The sequence below is a fragment of the Tiliqua scincoides genome, chromosome 4 (assembly GCF_035046505.1).
Source record: "Tiliqua scincoides isolate rTilSci1 chromosome 4, rTilSci1.hap2, whole genome shotgun sequence".
Taxonomy (NCBI): domain Eukaryota; kingdom Metazoa; phylum Chordata; class Lepidosauria; order Squamata; family Scincidae; genus Tiliqua; species Tiliqua scincoides.
The window spans coordinates 204,333,961-204,357,510 of NC_089824.1; the positions used below are offsets into that span (position 1 = coordinate 204,333,961).

Consider the following 23,550-nt stretch of genomic DNA (forward strand, 5'->3'; position numbering starts at 1 on the left):
GACATAAATATACAATAGGTACAATTATTATCAATAAATTACAATTTCTTTGTACAGAGGAGAATACTGTTTTGCGTAGAAATATTGTACCTTATTAGCTGCAAAGGGAAGAAAAGGCTGCCGTTTCTGACAGCCATAGTTGCTAAGGAAACACATTGTACTGGATTTGTTGCAATGTGATGTGCACTGGAAAAAAAATTCCTCGGGCCTTTTGCCACACAGTCTGTTCAGAAAGGAAATCTGTATTCTGTGGGTCTTCTTTTTCGTCTTTTGCTATTATTGATTCTTGAACCTTTCATAAAATCTGGGATTTGCAGGGCATGCTCTTTGTTTTCTTTGAAGTGTGCTTAGGTGAGACATTTCTTAAGAAAAGGCACTGAGAAGTCTACCACAGTTACAAACATGGTTGCTTTTCCTTGTCCAAAAAAGTCTGGGAGCTAAGAGCATCTTTCCCTTCCAGTTAAATGCAGCGTCTGTACTAATTTTCTCTGGTCTGTTTGTGAACATGGTGATGTAGATTGGTGTAAAAGGCAAGCAATGACCTAAACAGACAAGGAGACATGTCTGCAGAAATTGCGGTCTGCTTGCTGGCTTGCTTGATGCATGGTGCCTAACCAAAGATCAACTAGAAAAGTATTGATGGTCAAATGGCAAGGGATTGCTTGATACTCACTTCTCCCTGCCATTAAAGTTTAAATGGCCTAGGAAAATAGATAACTAGATCCAGCTCTAGGCATTTCTGCCACCTTTAGTGAAATATTAAAATGTTCTATGCCATGTGCTTGGGGTGTGGGGGTGGTGATGGTCCATCTCAAAGTGGGATTCTTTCACTTCCCATTCACTCAGTACCCTGTACTGCTCATTGGACTCTCTTCCTTCTCCCATGCACTTTTCAATAAGCGGTAAAAGTAAAACTTTTAAAACTGATGAAAAGTTGAACCATACGATCTCCCTAGGCTCTGCCATTTCAGAGAACAGGTAGGGACTAGAATGTGTGAATGCTTTTCAGTGTAAAATTTTCTACTTACACATTCAGACCAGACAGGTCAGGACTGGAGCCTTCTCTGCAACAGTTTTATAGGGTGCTTTTGATTTGTTATCACAGAACATTCAAACATTCCACTCTTCACCTATAGGTGAAATGGTAGAGCCCCTCAAGAGATGCATCGTGTAGTTGATTCTTGGTTACAGCTTTCCCAAAATGAGTGCTTGGTCATCCTCCTTCAGTTCACTTCCTCCAGGAAAATACTGGCCCTAAGGGGTTCCTAGTGGTAAAATTGACCATGCATGTATCAAACAAGCAAACTACAGAGAAATATCATTTAAATACCTATGGATTTTGGTGTTGCATTTTTTTTCAAAGCACTATTTTTTGTGATGAGTACAGACCCCTTCATTATCCTTTGTATGGCCATTTCCTTTTCAAATGCATCTCAGTTCAGAGTAGATTTCCCAGTGCTCATATATCTACACTTATTTTGTACACACAATTTAATTATCAGGCATTACTGAATTAAAATTAATTCATGCACTCCATGGGGACGTTCTCTGGTGCGAGCAGTGAAATGAATGGGACCTGAACAAGCTGTATTACACTTTTATGTATTTTTCATTCATTTCAATGGGACTTGCCCGAGGGCCCAAACTTTCTTTTTAGTTGGGCATAAAATGTGGCCTAGAATGACACTTTCATGAACAGAAGAATGCTTTTTAAGCCAGTGGCGTAAATAGAGTGTGTGCAAAGCACTAAGTTTTGCAAACTTCTGAATGTGCTGTGAAAGCAGCCCCTCCCCCGCTACTTAACTTAAGGGCCATTCTGGGCGGTGGGAGCAAAATGGAGGTGTATGCCTCCATTTTGCTCCCACCGCCTGGAATGTCTCCAAAGGGGAAAGGTTGCTTGCCCAGTGCTCAGGCGCCTGCAAAACTTATTGATTTGCAACCCCTCTAGCTATGCTGCTGTTTTAAGCATATTTTATGCCTAGCTTTAATTTTTCTCTTTCTTTAAGTAGAGGTGGGTGAAAACGGTGATAACGAAATAAAAACACATAACACCACTTTCTGCACTTCTCATTTTTGAAAAAAAACAACCCTGAAATCTGTGGAAAAACTAAAACCGTTTTATTTGGTTTTTATTATTTAAAGGGGGGTGGTTGCATCTGCTGACACTATACCACATATATCATCTACCTAGTACACTTTTAAAAGAATTATAATTTAAATTTTGAATAAAAGTGACACCACTTTCTGCCTCTCTACCTTTGGAAAACATTGAAATCCACAAAAAAAACCAACACCGTTTTCACCCACCACTGTCTATAAGAAATGCACATAACTCTGGTTATTTACACTCAAAAGGCTGATATTTTATGATACTTTTGAACAGAGCTCTCAAAAGTGCCCCCCCAGTGCTACTTGAAAGGTTTCAACTAGATGTATGAGAGCTTATTGTCACATCTGACTGCACAAGGCAAAACTACAGCCTTTGGTTGCAAGGAGAGTTGCACCAGTTGATATTCCAGATTTGTTTTCAAAAGATCTAATTCACGTGAGTGTCAGCTATGAACCAAATTATCACTTTGAGCAGAGATGTGCTAAGTAACTTCTCCATATGGCTATATTTAAATGCATTTGCTTTTCTGATATGAAAAATACAATTCCTTGGAAACCTTTTTACATGAAAGACTCGGCTTTAAAATATGCAATGTGGAAATCGCTATTATTCACTTTTTTATTTATCAAAAAGCCATTTTCTCCCTGAATTCATCATTTTTTATTTTTCTTTTAAACATTTGTGCTGATGATAAACATGATGGATTTTGTAACACAAACAATTTAGCGGTTTGAGCTGCAGAAAATACTTGTCCTTGCTTCAATATTGCACTGAAGTGTACATGCGGTATTTTGTTGGATTAGGCCACAGCACTTGGTGCCTTGCTAAGACATATGTTGAGACAATTTGCATCCCTTTCGAGTTGTGAGAGTTTTGCCAGTTCAGTTAGTTTTTACTGCCAAAATAATCATTCTTACAGCCCAGTCCTAAGCATGTTTACTTAACAGGCATGCCCCTCTGAGTGTGTCAGTGAGATACATTTCATAGTAAGTGTTCTTAAGACTGAGATAAAATAATTTAAAATGATTTGTTTAGAGCTCCTTTGTTGTATAATCCTGATTATTACTTAATTGGTACAAATAACCCAGTTCTCCTAAGTATAAATGTTAATTACCATGGGACTTCTCTTATATAGGCTTTTTGAACAAAGACTGATCAATAATTTTCAGGGCCTTGTCCTCTATAAATATACTCTTCTGGTGATACTTTTGCACACAGAGGAAGTTTTGGGGTGTGTGACTTCTTGCATGGAACAAGACTGAACCACCTAAATCTCCTTTAATGCAAAGTTGTGACATTCATCCTGATGTGGGAGCCTCAAATTCTATGACATGAGTGGGCATGATCATGAAGTAGAGGCTTCTCAGGAAATAGCCCAAGAGAAGAGACGGTATCAGGGTAATTCCTGGATCATTAAACCAATGTGCAAAATATTCTTTTTTCTTGTGCAAAGGACTGACAAAGGAACCCATAACAATTTCTAAGATGTACATGTGCTTATTGCTTTTGTCCGTGCATGCTGCATGCATTAAGAGACAGAAGTACAATACAGCTTGGACGGACAATAATTACATTCAAGACCAACCAACAGCTATTTGACACCAGAAAGCCAGCTATTTTACAAAATGCATTAGATTCAGGTGATGGGTAGCCTTTTTCAGAGTTGCAATGCATTTCTTATAGTTTCATTTCAGAATTATGAACCAAGTGCCTGTTGCATGCAAGTAGTACACAACACAGTAGGTGCAACATACTCCATTTATAATGTCCATGATAAAAAGGGTGAATCTGTCAGAAAGCACAACCTCACTGTTCCCAATTCTTTAATTTCTGAGCCTTTAATGAAATTCTTGTACACAATCCAGTTTTATCAGGTGCTTGACTAGCTCCTCAAATAGATAACCACTTTGAAAGGACTTTTGAAATGGCACAGCATTACCCAGAATTAGGTTCCAATGTAATGGGGTATACTCTGAGGTCAGTGTGCATAGGATTGTACCCTGAATCTCCTCCTAGGCGGACAGAATGAATGAACCCCTATTAGGCAAAGCAGGGAAAAGATTACAAAATATTTCTATACTCTTTTTATCCAGAGTGCTATGTGCTTTAGATCATGTGCATTTAGAATATAGATCAAATCTAAATCTAAATCTTTTTCAAATGTGTTTCCTAATGTTTCCTAATGTTTATTTTTGGATGCATTTTTGGATGCAATGACCTAAGCTTCTGCTTATACTGTCTACTTCATATGCTGGGCAGTGATTCCACGCCAATGTATCTGTACACGAGACGTGCCAATGCTCCTTCAGAAGTCTGAAGAAGTCAGTTTTAATGACATTGAATGTATATATTACAGCAACAATGGACACGACATGAAGTGTTATCACAGTTATCGCAGTTCGTCACCAAATGGGCAACAAATATGTGACGAGGCACAAATCAAGATAGTGCTTGTTTAAAGTGCTGAGTTTTTTAAAAATACATTCTCACTGCTTCTCTGTTCCTCCCTTTTCTGAAAGCAATCATAAAATCAACATAAAGTGCTTTTAATACCAACAAAATTAAATGATACTAGACTTGATATAACAGTATAACTTATACATCCAAGCTGGTGCTGCTGTTTATGGTTTTGTTTGGTCAGTTAAAAATAATAGATTTCAACTTACTAAGCTCTTGGTCTTGATCCTCATCCCATTTGGGCTGGCTTCACTCTTATGTGAAATGCCAGTTGAGCCAATCCTGATTTACACCATTCCAAATGAGATGAGGACCAGACTTAAGCTTAGGAACAACTCTTACATTTGCATATTTATTTATTTATTTCAAACTTGCATATCTTTTCATTCTACACTATTAAAGCGCAAAATGTTGTAGAAGGATTCTTCTAGCCTGGTGAACAGATTGGTGTAATTCAGTTGGGTGCAGTAATTCAAGGAGTGGTTATCAAATGCCACTTCATGCTAATAATTTCAGCCTCCTTTATGCCACGGACAAAATCAGAATGGGCTCCTGGCTTAATGCTGTTGTTTATTTTGCCAGAATCGCCAATGGCTGCGCTTTCCTTTAGTTCACACAACTGTTGGTTTGGGTAATACTGTACTCAGGATACCCTACCACCATCGCTACCATGTATGCACAAAAGAGTGAGATCCAGCTTCCTTCTTCACTTCCAAAAATGCAGACAGATCTCTGTCTCACTCATTAGAATGCAAAAATGCCTTCAGGAGCTTCCTATTTTTGGAAAGCTCCTTCACATACTCCATTGCCTTTATGTTTGAAAACTCCTTTCCAACCCCAGTTTAAAAAAATCGCTTTCTCAATCTCTGATTTGTCATTACGTTTAGCAGCAGTAATGGCAAGATTTAAGTAATTTTGAAGAGTTGGGGTGTTTTAGTTTTAGGTACAAGTGGTGCAACTCACCCTGCTGATATTTTTAACAATAAAACTTCAGGTCTCAATGCAACTTGAAGTATTAAGCACACAAAGAGAATTTAAACAGTTTATTTCTCAATTCACTGAACTTGCAGATTCACCACAAACCTACCCAAGCCCACCTGTTACCTTTAGACTTTGTATCCATCAGATAAAAAGGCATAGATGGGGGATGTTTGGAAACGTTGCCCCTAAGCAAAAATGGTTGCATTTCTGATAATAATATCCCATCTACCTATTGGTTCCAGTATTTGACTCTCTGGCTGCCTCCTTTAAGGGGAATGCAAATCAGATACTGGCATTGCCATAAAAGAGGTCCATCAAAAATGGGGAGTGGATGGGATATCTGGTCACGCTGACTTCAACGAAGGAAGCGGAAAGACGATCCGAGTATGATCTGGATGTGCGATCTTCATTGGATTGATGATTGTAGCTAGATCAGGGCAACCACTTTGCAGTGACACCAGAAGAGGTCTTATCCTGAACCCCACTTTTTGAGGGCCTCCTCTTGGCTTTTGCAAAACAGGTGGCTTGTTTCAGTCCAAAGTTCATGCCATGCAGAAGCTCTTCTTTGTGTGTTGAATGTCAAGGCATCCCTTTTTAGCTTTCAAGAAAAGTTCCCGAGTGCACATCAGATATTTTGATTGTGTGTGTTACTATGTCCTCCTCCACCTGGTAATATGTGAACCTCAGGTGAAATGTGATTCTCTAATTTGATAGTTTCTTGGTTACCATGGGTTCTTCCAGTGATACTTTCCATGGAATAAAGGCAATTTTGCCCTATAAGCTTGGGTGTGGAGGGTAAAGCAGCAGTCTCTAAGTGGTTCTTGTCTGTTCTGTAAACACGATCCCTTTGTCTTAAATAGCCACTGTGCGAAATACTGTATTTTGGACTTACGTTTCCTGGTGGAGCTTTCGGAGGGCTAGAGTCATACAGCAACTGACCCTCATCATCTGTGTCAGCATCAATATATTTATGTATTCCGGCATCATGGAAGTTGAAAACTATTGCTGTCTGCTTCTCGGGTGACTTTGTGGGTGTTCTAGTACTTGCAGTAGTGTAAATAGAGCTTTCTGGACTCATTAAAGATCTATCGGATTGTCCAGAACTATCTGTAGCTGCACCTGTGGCTCCCCTGTTCTTGAAAGGATCTGGATATATTCTCAAGACATTTGATGCTGCCGATCCTATTGAACTGGCATCCTCTTCCATAAAGTTAACCTTCAGAGATCTTAATTTTAGAGGATTAGTGACTTTAATAGAACGTTTGGGGCTGTCTATGAAAAAGGTAGAACAATGGCTACCTTCTAGATTTGGTTTTATTTCCATGAATTTGGCCGCACTTCCCTCTTGCCTACAGGGATCCTGAAGTGGATTTATTCCACATTTGCTAGGCAGGGTAGTGAGTGGGCTATGGGAATACCTTCCCAAGTCTGGAAATTCCGTAGCACAGCTTATATAACTGTCAATGCTTGACATGCTCCTCATGTCAATTATTCCATCTGCACGAGTGGTCAGCAAAGGGACCATTGGGCCAGGTATGGCCTCCATTTCTAGCTCTTCTTTTTGCTTGTTGGGTTGACTTGACTCCTTAGTGTTGAGGTTTGGCTGAGACTGAGCTTTTGCCATTTTGTTGTACATGTCTTCCAGCTGTTGGATGTTCAGATGCTGAGGACTGGAAGAAGATCGAGCTTTTTCTGGTGATGCTTGTTCCTTTGTCTCTAGAGATTTGTTAGAGCTAGTTTCAGAGAGTGATCTCTTGGCCCATTTCCATTTGCTTGGGGATAAATGATTGTCCTGAACTTTATCTTTTTTGTCCGCATTTTCTCCCTTCTTTTCAACGACAATGTCCATCAGTTCTATGCTACGGGTAAAAGCATCTTTCATGTTCATCGACACAATGCTGCCATTTCGTTTTGCTCTTTCCAGTGCTTCTCTGCGCTTGATGGCTTTTTCCTGTCTCTTCTGTTCTTTGTAGAACTCCGAAAAGTTATTCACAATTATTGGAATAGGAAGGGCAATCACTAAGACACCAGCAATGCAGCACAATCCACCAACGATTTTACCTAGTAGTGTTTTAGGGTAGATATCTCCATAGCCAACTGTTGTCATGGTTATAGTTGCCCACCAGAAGGATGCTGGGATGCTCTTGAATTTTGTATCTTCCTCATCTTTTTCTGCGAAGAATACTAAGCTGGAAAAGATCATAATGCCCATGGCCAAAAATAAGATGAGCAATCCCAGTTCATTGTAACTTCTTCTCAGTGTAAATCCCAGGGATTGCAAACCTGTGGAGTGCCTAGCTAGCTTTAGAATTCGGAGAATCCTCATGATACGAAATATCTGAACCACCCTGCGCACATTCTGGAACTGAAGTACACTTTTGTTTGATTCTGTAAGGAAGATAGTGACATAGTAGGGCAGGATGGCTAGCAAGTCAATAGCATTCAGTGGACCTTTGAAAAACTTCCATTTCTTAGGTGAGGATAGGAATCGTAAGAGGTATTCCATTGTAAACCACGCAATGCACACTGCTTCAACATGGGCAAGCTGAGGATTATCTGTGGGGTTGTTATATTCATCTGTGCCTTGGAGCTCAGGAAGAGTGTTGAGTGACAAGGCAATTGTAGAGAGGACAATGAACATGATGGAAATAATTGCCAAAATCTGCAAAAGAAAAAGTAAATGGTTAATGTTCCTGAAAAAAATGGTATTTGTAGCAACACTAAGATCTAGCTAAATTTTCTTTTACACTTTGACCTCACTTCCACTAGTAAATGACAACAAACATGTTTAAAAAGGTCCTGCTCTGGGGCCTCCATGGGATCTTGGGGGTGCACTGGTAACTACAACTGCCATTGGTACTAAAGGTTCAAGTGATGGCCAGCCCATGTGGGCCCTCTGATGGACTTGTGTCCTCAGCCAGTGCCCAATCTAGACAACCTCTGATGCCACTCCTGTACAGTCCCCCTTTCCAATCCACTTCATGGATCTGATCAAGTGGGGTTTTTCTTACAAACTGCAGGCCATAGGAGTTTATTTTTGAATGTTTATCATTTTTCCTACTGAAAGCACTGGAAATACTACAGTGGTCAAGATGCATCAGTCTCTGAGCACATCTGCCTGCTTGGACAAGAATCAAAATGGAACATACTGAAATGGAGCCCTTGGTCTTACTATAGAAACAGCCATTTCCAATCCGCTGCTGCATCTACTTGTGGATCAAGGTACTAAAAATGTTAAACTTGTTAAGAATTCACATCACATGTGAGTACGAAAATTCAATATCCTGAAATGTTGGTTTGCTTGTGCAGATATAAAAAGATCTGAACATTTGCCTTTAAAGACAATGGCTGTCTCTAGATACAGGCATAATGCAAAACCACAGTTAGCAGAAATTGGGCTTGCAAACCAGCTTCAAACTGTGGTTCCAAACCCTGGTCTGTCAGCCCCAAACAAAGCACAGTTTGTGAGCAGGCTTGGGTTCTGACAATAGATGAAATAATGGTGTGGCTAAACAAACCATGGTTTTCCAATATTTTGCACCCTGGCCCTAGTGATGGATACTTAGGAATGTGTGTATTATATGTCTGTGTTTTTAAAATAATTTAATATGAAGAAAAATTGAAATCTGCATCTTATAAACATTCTCCATCTTTATTATTTACACAATTTCGTCTGCTAATCACGGAGAGGCCCAAAGAGCTAGTCAGGACCTAAAATTCCACCTTTAGATGATTGGAAATCTTATCCAGTACCTCCTGTGGAGATTGCATAATATATTATCACATACTTTCAAGCTAACCAAATCGTAAATAGAGAGTGGCTCTTTTTCTGCATATGAAGGCAGAGAGCCAAACTGTATACCCAATAACACCACTTTATTCTTCTGGGCTTATGTAGAATTGCTGAGCACATAAAACACTATGCACACCAAGATCTGTGAATCCAAAAGAACAGATTAAGAACATGAAATAGACAGAATGCCAGATCAGACCAAAGGCTCATCAAGTCCAGCCAACCAGATGCCTTCAGGAAGTTCATAATCAATAGCCTTTCTTCCACTGTTGTCCCCCCCCTCAGCAATTGGTTTTCAGTGACACACTTGCAGAGAGAAGCTTTTTCCACCCTGTCACCCCTCTCTGCTTGCCATACTGATCCAGCAGTGCTAGCACAGGGTTTGCCATGTGCATGTGTTTGTGTTGGTTTCGTTAGGTGTGTGATGCAGTGCTCAGGGAGTGTGAGTCTCTCGCATTATGCTTTTGATTGACTGAAGACTGTTATGATTCACTCACACAAATGCAGAACAGATTTTCTAGTTCAAAATTGGATATTTCCCTGGGTGGCTGCCAACAGGTATTGCCCTTAATGATATTGCTGTCTTGGAATGAAAACCTCCATAGACACAGGCAGAGTTCCAGGAACGAAGAGACAACGGCTTCCAGGAGAGCTTTCCCCACATTGAAAGTGTTCCGAATGATACAGGCGAAGAAATCCCTGATTGAATTTCTGTGGCTCCTAGTCATTTATTAGTGCTAAGTACCTTAAAGACAATCAGGCACTCAAAGTCATTCTTCAAAGCTAAGGCTACTAATTGCCCAAAGGATGGGGATATTCTAAGATATTTTACATATTCCACACCTTTTCATCATTTGATGCCCAAGTGGCTTACAAAATGTCATTAAAAAAGACATCTATACCAATATCAAAACAATCACTAAAAGCTCACAGGGGGAAAAAAAAACATAATGGCAGTGGTAAAAATCCTGCAAGTACATTGGATCAGAGCATCTAGGTATCCATGATTTATTGGAACTTAAAATCTATGTTGCAGCTGGTGTATGTGGATTGCAGCCTATCTTATTGTAAGATCTCGGTCAGTTTTGTCTTCCACAGAGTGGCATAGCTAAAGGGGGTGCAAAGCACTAAGATTTGCAGGGAGCTTCACCGCAGCATGCAGGCAGCCCCTCCCCTTTGGAGCTATTCCAGATGGGAGGAACAAAACGGAATGCCCTGAATGGTTCCAAATGGGAGAAGGAGGGGCCACTTGAAGGTGAGGCTCCCTGCAAAACTTGCGACCTATTAATGCCAGTCACAAAGGATGCACAATTTTTTTAAGTCATGCTAAATCAGAAACGCAATCCCACAACAGAAACCAGATAGTACTATTTGAAAATATCAAGATTTAAATTTTTTTTGGCCAGTAGTAGTGTCAGCCCCCCCTTGTGTGTGTCACCTGATGCAGCCCGCAACCCCTAGCGTTGCCCTTTTGCAGGTCGTGAAGTCTTAAAAGTCATTTTCTTCTTATGTCCAGAACTGATTCAAAAAAATAAGTTGGATTTTGAGGCGACAGTTCACAAGCAAAGAATGAAGGTACTGTCTGGCAACAACACAAGCAAAAATGATACTGAAGTAGTGTGTTTGGGCTTAGCTCTGTCTAAGATACTTTCACTGACCTAATGTCTGAGATCTACTCCTCGGAGGAAAAATAGCAAACGATTTAAGGCCATGCACCATCCAGCATTTGTGAAAACCATTCTCGTCAAGGTGCTTTTATCATCTTAACACCAAAAGATGACACTTATAAAGGCTTGCTAGACCCAGCTGTTTGCTGAAGGCTGAAGCTCACCCAAGGTGGTTTCTTTTTGCTCCCTGTCTAAACACCTGAAGAAAAAATTACGATGTTTGGTGGTGTTTGGAGTGGCTTATTTCAATCAGCAGTGCACTGAGTTAGCATGAAATCAGTTTAATATAATTAGGGTGAAATTTAGTCCAGGGATGTCCAAAGTTTTTGGCAGGAGGGCAACATAGTCTCTCTGACATTGTGTTGGGGGCAGGGGGAAAAAAGAATTAATTTACATTTAAAATTTGAATAAATTTACATAAGTTTACATAAATGAATATATTAAAGATGAACTTATATGAATGAATGAAGGTCATGCAAGATGTCAAACAGTCACCCTCACTCTGAGAGCAGTTGCATTGGGTCAGCATGGGCTCCATAAGAACATAAGAACAGCCCCACTGGATCGGGCCATAGGCCCATCTAGTCCAGCTTCCTGTATCTCACAGCGGCCCACCAAATGCCCCAGGGAGCACACCAGATAACAAGAGACCTCATCCTGGTGCCCTCCCTTGCATCTGGCATTCTGACATAACCCATTTCTAAAATCAGGAGGTTGCGCATACACATCATGGCTTGTACCCCATAATGGATTTTTCCTCCAGAAACTTGTCCAATCCCCTTTTAAAGGCGTCTAGGCTAGACACCAGCACCACATCCTGTGGCAAGGAGTTCCACAGACCGACCACACGCTGAGTAAAGAAATATTTTCTTTTGTCTGTCCTAACCCGCCCAACACTCAACTTCAGTGGATGTCCCCTGGTTCTGGTATTATGTGAGAGTGTAAAGAGTATCTCCCTATCCACTCTGTCCATCCCCTGCATAATTTTGTATGTCTCAATCATGTCCCCCTTCAGGCGTCTCTTTTTTAGGCTGAAGAGGCCCAAATGCCGTAGCCTTTCCTCATAAGGAAGGTGCCCCAGCCCCGTAATCATCTTAGTCGCTCTCTTTTGCACCTTTTCCATTTCCACTATGTCTTTTTTGAGATGCGGCGACCAGAACTGGACACAATACTCCAGGTGTGGCCTTACCATAGATTTGTACAACGGCATTATAATAGTAGCCGTTTTGTTCTCAATACCCTTCCTAATGATCCCAAGCATAGAATTGGCCTTCTTCACTGCTGCCACACATTGGGTCGACACTTTCATCGACCTGTCCACCACCACCCCAAGATCTCTCTCCTGATCTGTCACAGACAGCTCAGAACCCATCAGCCTATATCTGAAGTTTTGATTTTTTGCCCCAATGTGCATGACTTTACACTTACTGACATTGAGGCGCATCTGCCATTTTGCTGCCCATTCTGCCAGTCTGGAGAGATCCTTCTGGAGCTCCTCACAAGCTCCAGAGGCTCATTGGAGACTGGAGGCTCCCTGAAGGCTGCATTGAGAGGCCTCAAGGCCCGCAAGTGGCCCCAGGGCTGGGGTTTGATCACCCCTGTATTAGTCTGATAGCTGAAGAAGCCTTCCTTTCCTGAATATGCATGGAAATAATTGATTTTTTTTTAAAAATAGAAGTGGGTGGTGCAGAGGGGAAGAATCATAACTAACATTATCACCAGAGTCAGTTGTGCATTTTCTCTTTGTAAAAAATGGAAGGAAAACAGCATTGTCACACACTTCAGCGACAAGTTATAATTATTTTTTGCCGCTAGGAGAATTACAGTGGCTGATGTGATAGTGTTAGAAAATAGGGACAGCACGCTGGTGAGAGCCACAAAGCAAAATATTAAAAAAATTCCCATGGTTTGTTTTTCTTGAGATGCTTCAATATCAAATCTGGTTCTCATGCTGGAATACGGGAGATGTCTGTAGACATTATATTGGAGCTCTCCTGGTAGGACAGGACAACGCCTGCTTGAAATCCTGGAGCGTAGCTGCAAGTCAGTATAGAAGACACCAAGTTAGATGTACCAACGGGCTGACTCTGGAGAAGGCAGCATCAATAGTGTAGCCGGGGGGGCGGTAAGGGGGGTGTTAAGTACTGCAGGCACCGCAACACAATGTGTAAGCGGCCCCTCCTACTCACTGACGGAGCCATTCCAGGCAATGACAATGATTCACATGTACTTGCTGCATTGATACTGCTGCCCAGAATGGCTCCAATGGTGAGTGGGAGGGCTGCTTACATGGCATGCTGTGGTGCCTGCAGTATTTACTGTGCCCTCCCCTCTGGTTACGCTACTGGTCAGCATCATGCATATGTATGCACATGTGTCCCTGAGAGCAAGCAGCTCACACCTCTGTGGAGCCTTGCCACCCCCTGAGAAATGTGGCTGCAGAGGAACGCTTGCTATTGGGCAGAAATCTCACTTAATGGCCTCTCTTTTACAGTGAAGGGGAAAGGAAAGAGCAGCAGTTGAATTGTGAATTGGGCAGAGTTAATTAATAGTTAACCCTTTACCCTACAGCAACTGTTACCTTGCACATGCCTGATCTCATCTGATCTCAGAAGCTAAGCAGGGTCAGGCCTGGTTAGGACTTGGATGGGAGACCATCTGGGAATACTGGGTGCTGTAGGCTTATACCATAGTCTTTTGAGACTGAAGGTTGCCAACCATTATTAACCCTTTACCCTACAGTGGTTTTTCTTTCATAGCTGGAATTTATCTAGCAGTGGAAGGCAGGGCTTGGCATGCTGAGCGATTTATTTGCTATGGAATATTCATGAACTGTAAGGATGAATGAACAGATGTGAAAGATGTGTGGATCAAACAATGAGAACTGTCAGCAAAGGGGGAAAGGATTCTGAGATGATTGGTTTGGTGGACAGTATAAGAGATCCCCCCCCCTTTTTACATTTTAGAGTGCTAAGGACTTTATAATCTTTATTTAATTGTAATTTTCCAAAGTGCTCTACAAACTGTAGGCTACAATTTCCATGGCTTCTCACAACAACCCTGTAATGTGGACTTACGTTTCACTATATCACAATGAAAAATCTGGGGCAGAGAGACTCGCCCAAAGCTGCATAATGAGTCTGCAGAAGAGGCAAACTTGAATCCAGATCCAAGTTTCTCACTTTCAGTCGTTATTCCTATTATAGGTGTGAGACCAGGAAGCCCTGGAAGTGATGACTAAAGGCCCAACCCTATGGGACTTTAGTGCTGGCACTGAGGCTTAAGGCATGTCCGTGACACCCAGAGAGGAGGGAGAGCTGGCAACGGCCCAGCGCTGGATGGATGCCGCCTGGAGCAAGGGAAGAGATCTGGGCAACGGTAAGGACTTTTGGAGTGGGGAAGGCGTTGTGAGGTTTTGGGTTGGGGGAAGGTGGGGTGGGGGAGGAACAAGGGCAGGAGGGAGGTGGGACTGGTGGAGCCCTACACCACTATATCCTATCCTCCATGTCAGAGCTGAAGCAAACCAACCCCATGCATTTTTGCTGGCATGGACGTACCCTTAACATAGTTATGGACACAGCCCAAGAACTGGTAAGGTCAGTAACTGAGTATATCCGGTTATGTAACTCATAATAAGCAAAACTAGCCATGTTATCATGAACTTCAAGTTATCACCTCTTCCAATGAAATCAACAAATTCCCCCCCCCCCCTCAGTATGGCAGCAAATTAACAGTGTCATCAGGACTAAGAGGCTTGGCAGCCGAGAGATGGAAAGCTGCTGCCAAGGCACGGGCTCCACTTCCCACAACAAAGGATGATCTAAATTTCTGCATCAATCGGTTAGGACAGCTCTGCAGAGCTTACAGGAAAGGGAAGAAGTAATGGAACACACTCACTCTTTTTTATCCAGTATAATGGCCTGAGTCAGCATGTTTTTTTTTCAAATGAGAGAGGCTGCCATTTCCTTCGCACTCCCGCTGCTGAATCTTGGCTGGCGGTTTTATACTTGCCAAGATGTATTCACCCTTTTGCAATGGATCTTTAAAAATTCAGTCCTCAGACCTCCTTCCAGTGGACAGGTAATCACTAAGCACTGTGCTGAACACACATCAATAAATGGAATTTGGTTAATTCAACTGAGTGATCCCAGTCCAAAGATGGCATGGCTTGTTGGCTTTATAGCACCGATCACTGGGGGGCAGGAGGAAGGCAGTGTGGGCATTCAGGTTTCCCTACATGTGACCATTGCTCTTTGGTGACACCCTGACCACTTGCCCTGTTGCTGCACCTGAAGATTTTTTTAGACCTTTCTGCAAGAGCTGGGAAAAAAGATTAGTAGGATGAAGATCGAAAGGCTGCATGGTGCTTTGGCTATTTGCATACATTAATTAATTCTCAGGTAGCACTTATATATACATTTTTCTGGACTGAGGTCAAGCACACGTAATGTTCAATACGTTCTCAACACAAATGTACTTTTTACAAATGGGGCCCATGGCATAGGGAGGAGGGGGGCTTTGACACTACCTGCCAGAGTCCCAACCCAAATTGTCCGCCTCCCCATTTCTATTTACCTTGGAGGTAACACTACCAGCTTCTGTACCTCCTGGTATTTGCTGCAACATTTTTAGGTCATTGCAGATCTACTGTATCAATGTTAATCTCATTATCTACTTGTTTCTAAAACCAGGCAAACAGATGGCTTTGGACGGAAATTTACGGTAGTAGATCTCTATCTTTGACTGGTTCAAGAGAATGAACTGAAAATGCCAGATGTGGTTAAATAGTTCAGAGCCTCCCCCCTACCTGGAATGGGACAGAGCTGGTGAGAAATCTATGTATGGTGCTTTGTACATTTCTTTGGGTGAAATGTAATCCATCAAGTTCTGAATCCCCATTTTATGGTGCCGTTGCAGTTCTTTCCCCTAAGCAGTTCTTGGATATCCTAAAATCTTTATTTCTGTCTTGTGCAAGTAGACCCTTAGCATGTTCAAAGTCAGTGGTGATGAATGGTGTCAGTTACACAGTTTCATGTTCTTTCTTCCCAAACCTAGAACTCCAAAGTTCATCTATGGGGGCACCAGGAATCCTGTCGTAAGGGACTTAACAGCCCAGTAAGGGATTTACTGGGCCACTGCACCACTGCCAGCGCAGAAGAACTCTCAACCTCCTTTAGTTGTCTTTGCTTGTTGTCCTGCCTGCCTGCCTGATCTCTGTGTGTGCATGGTTTTCTCCCAATTTCTTTGTAGTATATCTTTTCAGCCCTTTACATGATTTCACTATTACACCCTCCTTTGGGCAGGCTCCTCAGAAACTAATAGGTTGACCTTATCTCTCGATCAGCAGTCTTGTGCTATGAGTCATTTCTTGTTCCAGGAAACCCTAGGCTCCTGGAAACCCTAATGGATAGCAAATTCAGAGATAACAAACCATTGATCCTATAGGATCAATAGGGTTACGTGCAAGGGGAACCCGGGGGTGGGTGGGAGAGATACCTCACCTGCCATCAGAAGAATCTAGCAGAAAACCCCAAGAAGCCAAAAGAAAGCAGCAGGAAGTGCCAAAAGATCTCTGAGTGCTGCAGAAACCTTACAGAGGCTGCTGGGACCTTCACAATGTACCCACAACCATCTTGTTAGCAGATAACGAGATGGCATCTCATTAGTGAATAACAAGAATAGAGGTGCAGATACCTAGAGGTGGTAGCAATTCTGTCCCATGCGGATAAGCGAATTAGCAGATAGTGAATTTGCATATAAAGATAACTGACTGAATGTTTATCCTAAAGCTGGCATTGACCCTTTGGGTGGGACCTGCCTCAGCACTCCATTCTGACTTCAGTCCCAGCAAGACTGGTACTGTCTTTGTATGCTGAGCTTCTTACAGCCCAGTGCTGACAATCATTTGTTGCACAACTGCGGATCACAGAAGCTGGCTGTACAGAACCACTGTAAAGCCACATTTAGGAAGGCTTACTGTGGTGTTCAACCAAGCCAATGTGGTGTGTGGTCACTCTGGAGCTGCACATGTTCAGAGTGAAGGAGAGCACGATGTGCCTAGCAATCCTGCCCTTGATAAAACGGCTTTATTCTTACCTCTTGAATCTTTGGCATTCCTTATACAAACAGCCAGTCTGGGAGGATGAAAGTCAAAGCATTCTTGCCACTTCAGCTACTAGTGCACACTTGCGCAAGGTCATACAGAAGCCACTTATGACAGTTCATCAGCCACAGGATTACACTTTGTGTACAATCAGACTGAATTATCTCTAATTAACCTTGTCAGATCCTTCAGCACAGCTTTTCAATCCACATAAACGCTTTCCTGCTGGAAGAGCAGGACTCAACTTTCGAAGCAAAGTCAACAACTGGTTTATAGCCCCTTTGCAGGGATCTGTTTGTCAGCCAAGACGCACTAGAATTCATCTTCCATGCGGCAAAGACCCCAAATAAATCCTATCCCTCCAGTTAGATTATGAATTGCTGCTTTATTTAAACCAAAGGTTAATTTTTAGATTTAAAATTAGGTACATACAGTGAATAGGAGATTATACCATGAACAGAGTTCATGAACAGAGTCACTTTTCTAGATGGGAAAACAAAGCAATGGCCAATGCAATGAACTAACACAGGGATATATTATCAGAGTCATCACAAAGTCTGAATTTTAGTCGCAATTCACAAGCAGGGCTTATGAGAGGAATTTTATCAGGGGGTACAAAGTTTCTTTTGGGCCCCTTTGCAAAGGGGGAGGGGGGTGAAACAGAGCAGGGGAGGGTGATGATGGGTGAGTAGAATGCAGGCAAGGAGGGGCACAACAGGGTGGAGAGGAGGGTGGAGACAGCTGGGAAAGTCTTTGGAGCCCAGGTCTACCCACCCATGTGGCATCAGTAGTGTCCCCAACATCCCCAGTCATGGTAGTCCTCAGCAGATAGGAAAATGTCAGATCCCAGGAAATTTCTGGGCCCCCTCCTTTGGTTCCTGGGTCCCCCTTTTGACCTTGAGCCCGGGTACAAATTACCCCCTTTACCCCCCTCTCCTAGGCCCTGTTCACAAGTGCCCAAACTTACCCACAATTGCTAGAAATTGATTCAAAGCTGGGAATAGGTCAAAAAGGCAAGGAGATTCAAATGGGAGGGAAATATTAATATAGAAATAGGTTTTCTTACCCCTAACCCTATCTCCACCACTAGTGCTGATGCAGCCATGCCAAAAAGCCCATGCAGCATCCTATGGTGGGAGGGGGCAGTGATCAAACAACTTGCAGTAAGTAAATAAAAATATGTTGTATTTACCTCCTGGTAGGCTGCCTGATTGCCAGTGGGTCTCCTTGGACATACACCACTTATTTTGGTGGCATATATCAAAAGAAGGGGGAGGGAAGTTTTACAAAGAGGGGCTAAGATGCAGTGTGTATCATTGGACTGTGCACCACTGCAGCCAGATGCATCCCTCCCGCCTCCTTCCTGCCCCTGGTTCCTCCTGCCTCCTTGTCCAGGAATACCCCTGTTCTTCCTGCTCCCTCCTCAGTTCTTCCCACTGCTTGCCCCACCGCCAACATACCTGGCGTTGGCAGATGCTATCTTCGCTGCCGGTGAGTGTGCATGGCCACCAGTGACTGCATTGGTGGCCTTGTTGTGCTTGCTGGCATTGTGCAACAATGTGTGAAGTGTGCCAAGATCCAGGGGCTTCTGCCTGGATCCTGGGGCATCTGCTGGCGGAATACATGTTCTGCAGCTAGGATTGAGCTGCTATTTTATAAAAGTAACCACTACCACTTCTGCAAACAGCCCCTTTGCCTGCTTATTCTTATGGTGCAAACATTCTTTCATATAAACAACTCAGCTCTTTCTGATTGAACTCGACACCCATTAGATTTTTCCCATCTTCTATTGGTAGTCGAGAAGAAACTCTTGACATTTATGCCCGCGTTTGCACATTTGAAAGCTTGTTATCTTGTCCTCAGTCCATTCATCACAGGTCATTTATCAAGGGACTTATGTTCAAAATCCTTATAATCTCTATTGCATTTTCTAATCTTTCATCCCACTTTGCATCATATTTTCCAAGCATGAGGCCCAACCCTAAAATCATTACTCAACAGCATGTTTAAGTAGTGTTGAGAAGAGCAAGTTACTTTCTCTGGCTGAGATACAATACTTCAACTACACCACTCCAAAATGACCACTACAGGTATTGGCTAGATATGTAGGAGCAGGCAAAAGTGCCACCATTTCTTCTTTAGGGTGCAGTTCAACCAAAGCGATGCACTTTCTAGCCCGTTGATCTTTCCTTGAATATCTTTCTTTGAAATCACTGCAACTTAAAACTGTGCCGCATTGAAAAGGTTAAGACTGGTTTAGGTCCAGAATTTAGAAGCCAGAAGCTCCAGTTGATATGGGGTGGGATGGGCACAGTGAGGGCCTGGGCCTGACCCAGTGTAGGGAAAGGATGTATATCCGTGAAGACAGCCTTTACTGATCTGTTCAAAACATGGTGAGAAGCATGTGTGCTGAGGAGGAACCTCACTCCAGACACTCCAGTACATGAGTGTTCAACGACATCTGGCCTCAGTTATCCATGCTCTGGAAAACTTCCAGATTAGATCATTGTCATGGGCTTGACAAGGGGGCTACGCTTAAAAACTGTTTGGAACGTCTCAGAATACAGCTGCAAGCTGTTAACAGGAACATCTAGAATGGATAATATTTTGCCAGTCCATAAATATAGCCACTGGCTACCAGTTTGTTTCTGGACTCTATAAAAAACACTCTTTGTGGAATATGAGGACCTCAGGAGAAGGTTGGAATTCTAAGGTATGGTTCTTTGCCACCTTCTTCTCTGACCATTGTATTTTGGTTTTGCCCCTTGCTGGGGTTTTAAGAATTATTCACTGGCTACACCAGGGAATCAGGTATTCCATGGCAATGATATCCAAAACATGGCTCCTTTTGCCCACATGGGGTATCGGGGAATCACTTCTGACTCTGCTGGCCAGGATGCTGAGGGCGCAGGTCTTCTTTTCCAGGAAGCACATACCTGCCTCCCCTCTCTGTGAAAGGAATTTTCCCCCATTCCAACCACTTCCTCTTCCCCTAAATCTCCTGGTCCTCTTTTTGAAAGCAATGGAACTGTGAGGATGGTGTTTGCGCCAGCATGCACAGAGCCATTTCTGGTCCCACTGTGTTTACTTCTGTTGGAGCTGACAAAGCTGTGGAGCTGCCATGGGCCACATCCCTTCCAACACAACACAAGCCCTAAGTGGTCAACAGTGAGGGTACTAGAAGGACCCATATGACTCCCATACGAAATTGCTTAGTTGTTCAGCCTATCTTTGGAGACCAGACTCTGGTGCTCGTGTGTTTTGAAGAGAGGTGGTGGACTATCAGGGCCTTCCCAATGGTAATGCCTCAGATATGGAACTCCAGCATGCCAACCAGATGCTTCCAAGAAACCCATCTACAGGGCATGAAGGCAGAAAACCTCTCCTACTTTTGCCCTCTACCCCAGCAACTGATATTGTGGTATATTGTATGTCTGAACTTGGAAGTTCCATAGCATGACTAATGGTCATTAATGGACCTGTCCTCCATGAATTTGTTCAATTCTTCTTTAAAGCTATCAGAACCAGTACTCCATCAGCCAATGGCAGCAAACTCCATAAATTGGTTCTGATGTACTTTCTTTTGTCCATCCTGAATTGTCTGCCAATAAATTTCACTGGATGACCCCATGTTCCGACACAGGGAGAGAGAGAGGGGAAGGGAGAAAGAGAAGAGTTTCTCTCAATCTACTTTTTTCACAGTATTGGCACATGCAGTTGATCCATTGCTCTTGCATCTAGAAAGCCAGCACTACTGCCTAGTTATATATAACTATATATATACATTTGATCATTTCTTCCTTTGCTGTGGTATCATGCATTTGCCATTATTAAATCTCCTTTCATAGTTGCCCAACTATGCATCAGGATAAATTTGCATTTCCTATCTTTTCTTTGTATGCATATTGTATTAATTCAATTATAATTAGCAAACACAAAATGTATCTGTGTGATCAGATTCAGCACCCAAGTGAAAAAGAAGGGCCTAATATAGGACATATCCTAGGGATTAGTTTAGCAGTCTGCAAACTTCACATTTTAAAATCCAGCACAGGACAAGCAGTAAGTGAAAATCAATATTAGCCTGGACCAGTTGAAAATGTCAAGTAGATAGTTGCATGCAAGGACCTTGTAATCCAATTGGCGTCCTATTATTGTCATCTGTTTTCTTGCAAATGCAAAGCAGGAACACAACATGTTTCAGCTCTTCTTGTCAAAAAATGGTGCTCTCGCTCTCCCCTGATTTCTCCTTAAAAAATTCACCGCACCTAGTAGCAATAGCTCTTTTCAATCCAGGTGCTTGAAAATTAGTTGTTATTAAGATTTGCTCTAATACTTTTCCAGCTGCCATAGCAGGTGACTAATCTAATGCCCTAATTGACTAGGGCTGTGGATCAGATCTCTTCCAAGTGAGTTCTAGCCCATCACAGAACTAAAGCAGTACCTAGGAAATGACAAGGAAGGCACCTAGACGATGGAGAGAAAACTTGTGATGAGTTTAACCAAACACAGGTTAGAGCTAATAGCAAACCCTTATTCTATGGCAGTGATGACAGCAAAGAAGGCCTTTTTAAATGCCACCATTATCTGCAGAGAGCCATTCAGTGGAGCTTCCCCATGTAGTTTGGGTCTTGCTCCATCCAACCCCTCAGGGCAGTGAGCTGGAGTGCACCATCTCTTTCTGTGATGATTTTGTCAGGCACTTTTCAGGTAAAATTGCTTGAATTCTCCATGTCTTCTCATCGACATCTGTTGATGACCCCCAAGCATCTGTTTGTCCTTTTTAAATTTTTTTTTTTTGTGCTTTACAGTTCATACAGCCTGGGGATTGGACAGGATTCTTTGAAGATCATCTGCCTGTCTGGTTGACCCTTGCCCAATGCGGCTTATACAAGTCGTCCAGGGAGCACTGGATGAATGGGTAAAGAAGGTGGTCAGAATGTCATTAAGGGACTGTGTGCTAACTGGCATGTTTACAATGTCAACAGTGTACTCCATCCTGAAAAAAACTTTCCCTGGATCCCATACTTATGAACAACATGGCTAGTTTTGAACCTATCCTTTCTGGACATGGTGATCAAGTGGGTGGTGGCACTGCAATGTTAGAGAGTTCTGGATGAAACAGATTATCTAGATCAGAGGTGTTAAACTCATTTCAAATAGTGGGCTTAATAGTTATGCTGACGGTTGGAAGTGATGTTAGAAATGGGCTATGTCAGAATGCCAGATGCAAGGGAGGGCACCAGAATGAGGTCTCTTGTTATCTGGTGTGCTCCCTGGGGCATTTGGTGGGCCGCTGTGAGATACAGGAAGCTGGACTAGATGGGCCTATGGCCTGATCCAGTGGGGCTGTTCTTATGTTCTTATCCAGCAGGTCATGAGCAGAAATAATCACTTTTTTCACTTAGAAATTCACTAACTGCAAATAATAGGGGAAAAAAAACATAAATCTTGATCATATTTTCAAGGTATGACAGAGCCCAATTTTCATGTAGGCTGCCCTTTCATAAGTGACACCTCAGCACAGCTCAGCAGCTGAGAGCGGCTGATAGTAGTGCTGGGAGAGCTCAAGGTCCAGATAAAGAGTTTCTGCAGGCGGCATCCAGCTTGCAGGCCTTATGTTTGACACCCCTACTCTAGATTTCTTTCAGTCCAGCTTCTGGCCAGGCTTTGGAACAGTGCCCAACCTGGCTGATCTCTGATTGCCACCACTGCTTTAGCCCATCTCTGCAAACACTTGGCTCTAGTTAACTCCTAGTGCAGGCTAAAGGTCTAAGCCCAAGCGCTGCTGTCTGTCATGTGTCCAGCACGGCATATGGGAGCAGCTGCTCACCTTGAGCATAAGCAGTGGCTACTACAACCAGGAACACTGTGTAAATGGAGCATATGTTAGACCCAGACAAAAACTGGCACATGCACAATTTCAGGTGCTCACAACCATCTGTAAATGTGGTTCCAATCTAGGTTCTGTATCTTCTAGGACACTTCAGCTCTAGAAGTTCTAGGGTTCCTAGTCAAATGCCCATTGACTTAACCTGAATCCATCATAGACTGACTGTCCTAGAGTGAAACTCCAGGAAAAGCATCTCATGGTGATTGGCTTGGCCATTTCGGTATTATTAGATCAGTTTAATTTTTTCATTCTTATTGGACACATGATTGTGTAGATATGGCTTTGGTTCTAAATATTATGGTTGGTTGTACGCTGCCTTGGGCGACTGTTGGCAAGGCACTATGTAAATAACATAAATCAAATCAGTAGATAAATAAAATGGTGACTAATATGATTTCAGCTATTGTCATGACAACCTCCCAAACTCTCATAACTTGGGTTACAGTTACTGGGGTTAGTTCACAGATTCATGCTGTGCTTCTGACAAAATCCTGCAACTATTGTGTGCATCTCTCCCTTACTTTGCCTGATTTTATATGGAAAACA

The 23,550-nt window shown here is 42.6% G+C and overlaps 1 protein-coding gene and 1 pseudogene across 1 annotated transcript in view; one reads left to right on the forward strand and one right to left on the reverse strand.

Moving 5' to 3' along the window:
- Nucleotides 1–6,173: 6,173 nt before the first annotated feature.
- KCNB1 (potassium voltage-gated channel subfamily B member 1) overlaps nucleotides 6,174–23,550 on the reverse strand; it is a 223,931-nt gene continuing 206,554 nt past the window's right edge. The window contains exon 2 of the mRNA XM_066625049.1: nucleotides 6,174–8,210. Within this exon, the coding sequence (XP_066481146.1) occupies nucleotides 6,174–8,210 (2,037 nt within the window). The remainder of the gene's footprint in view (nucleotides 8,211–23,550) is intronic.
- On the forward strand, nucleotides 13,572–13,691 carry LOC136650699 (5S ribosomal RNA; annotated as a pseudogene).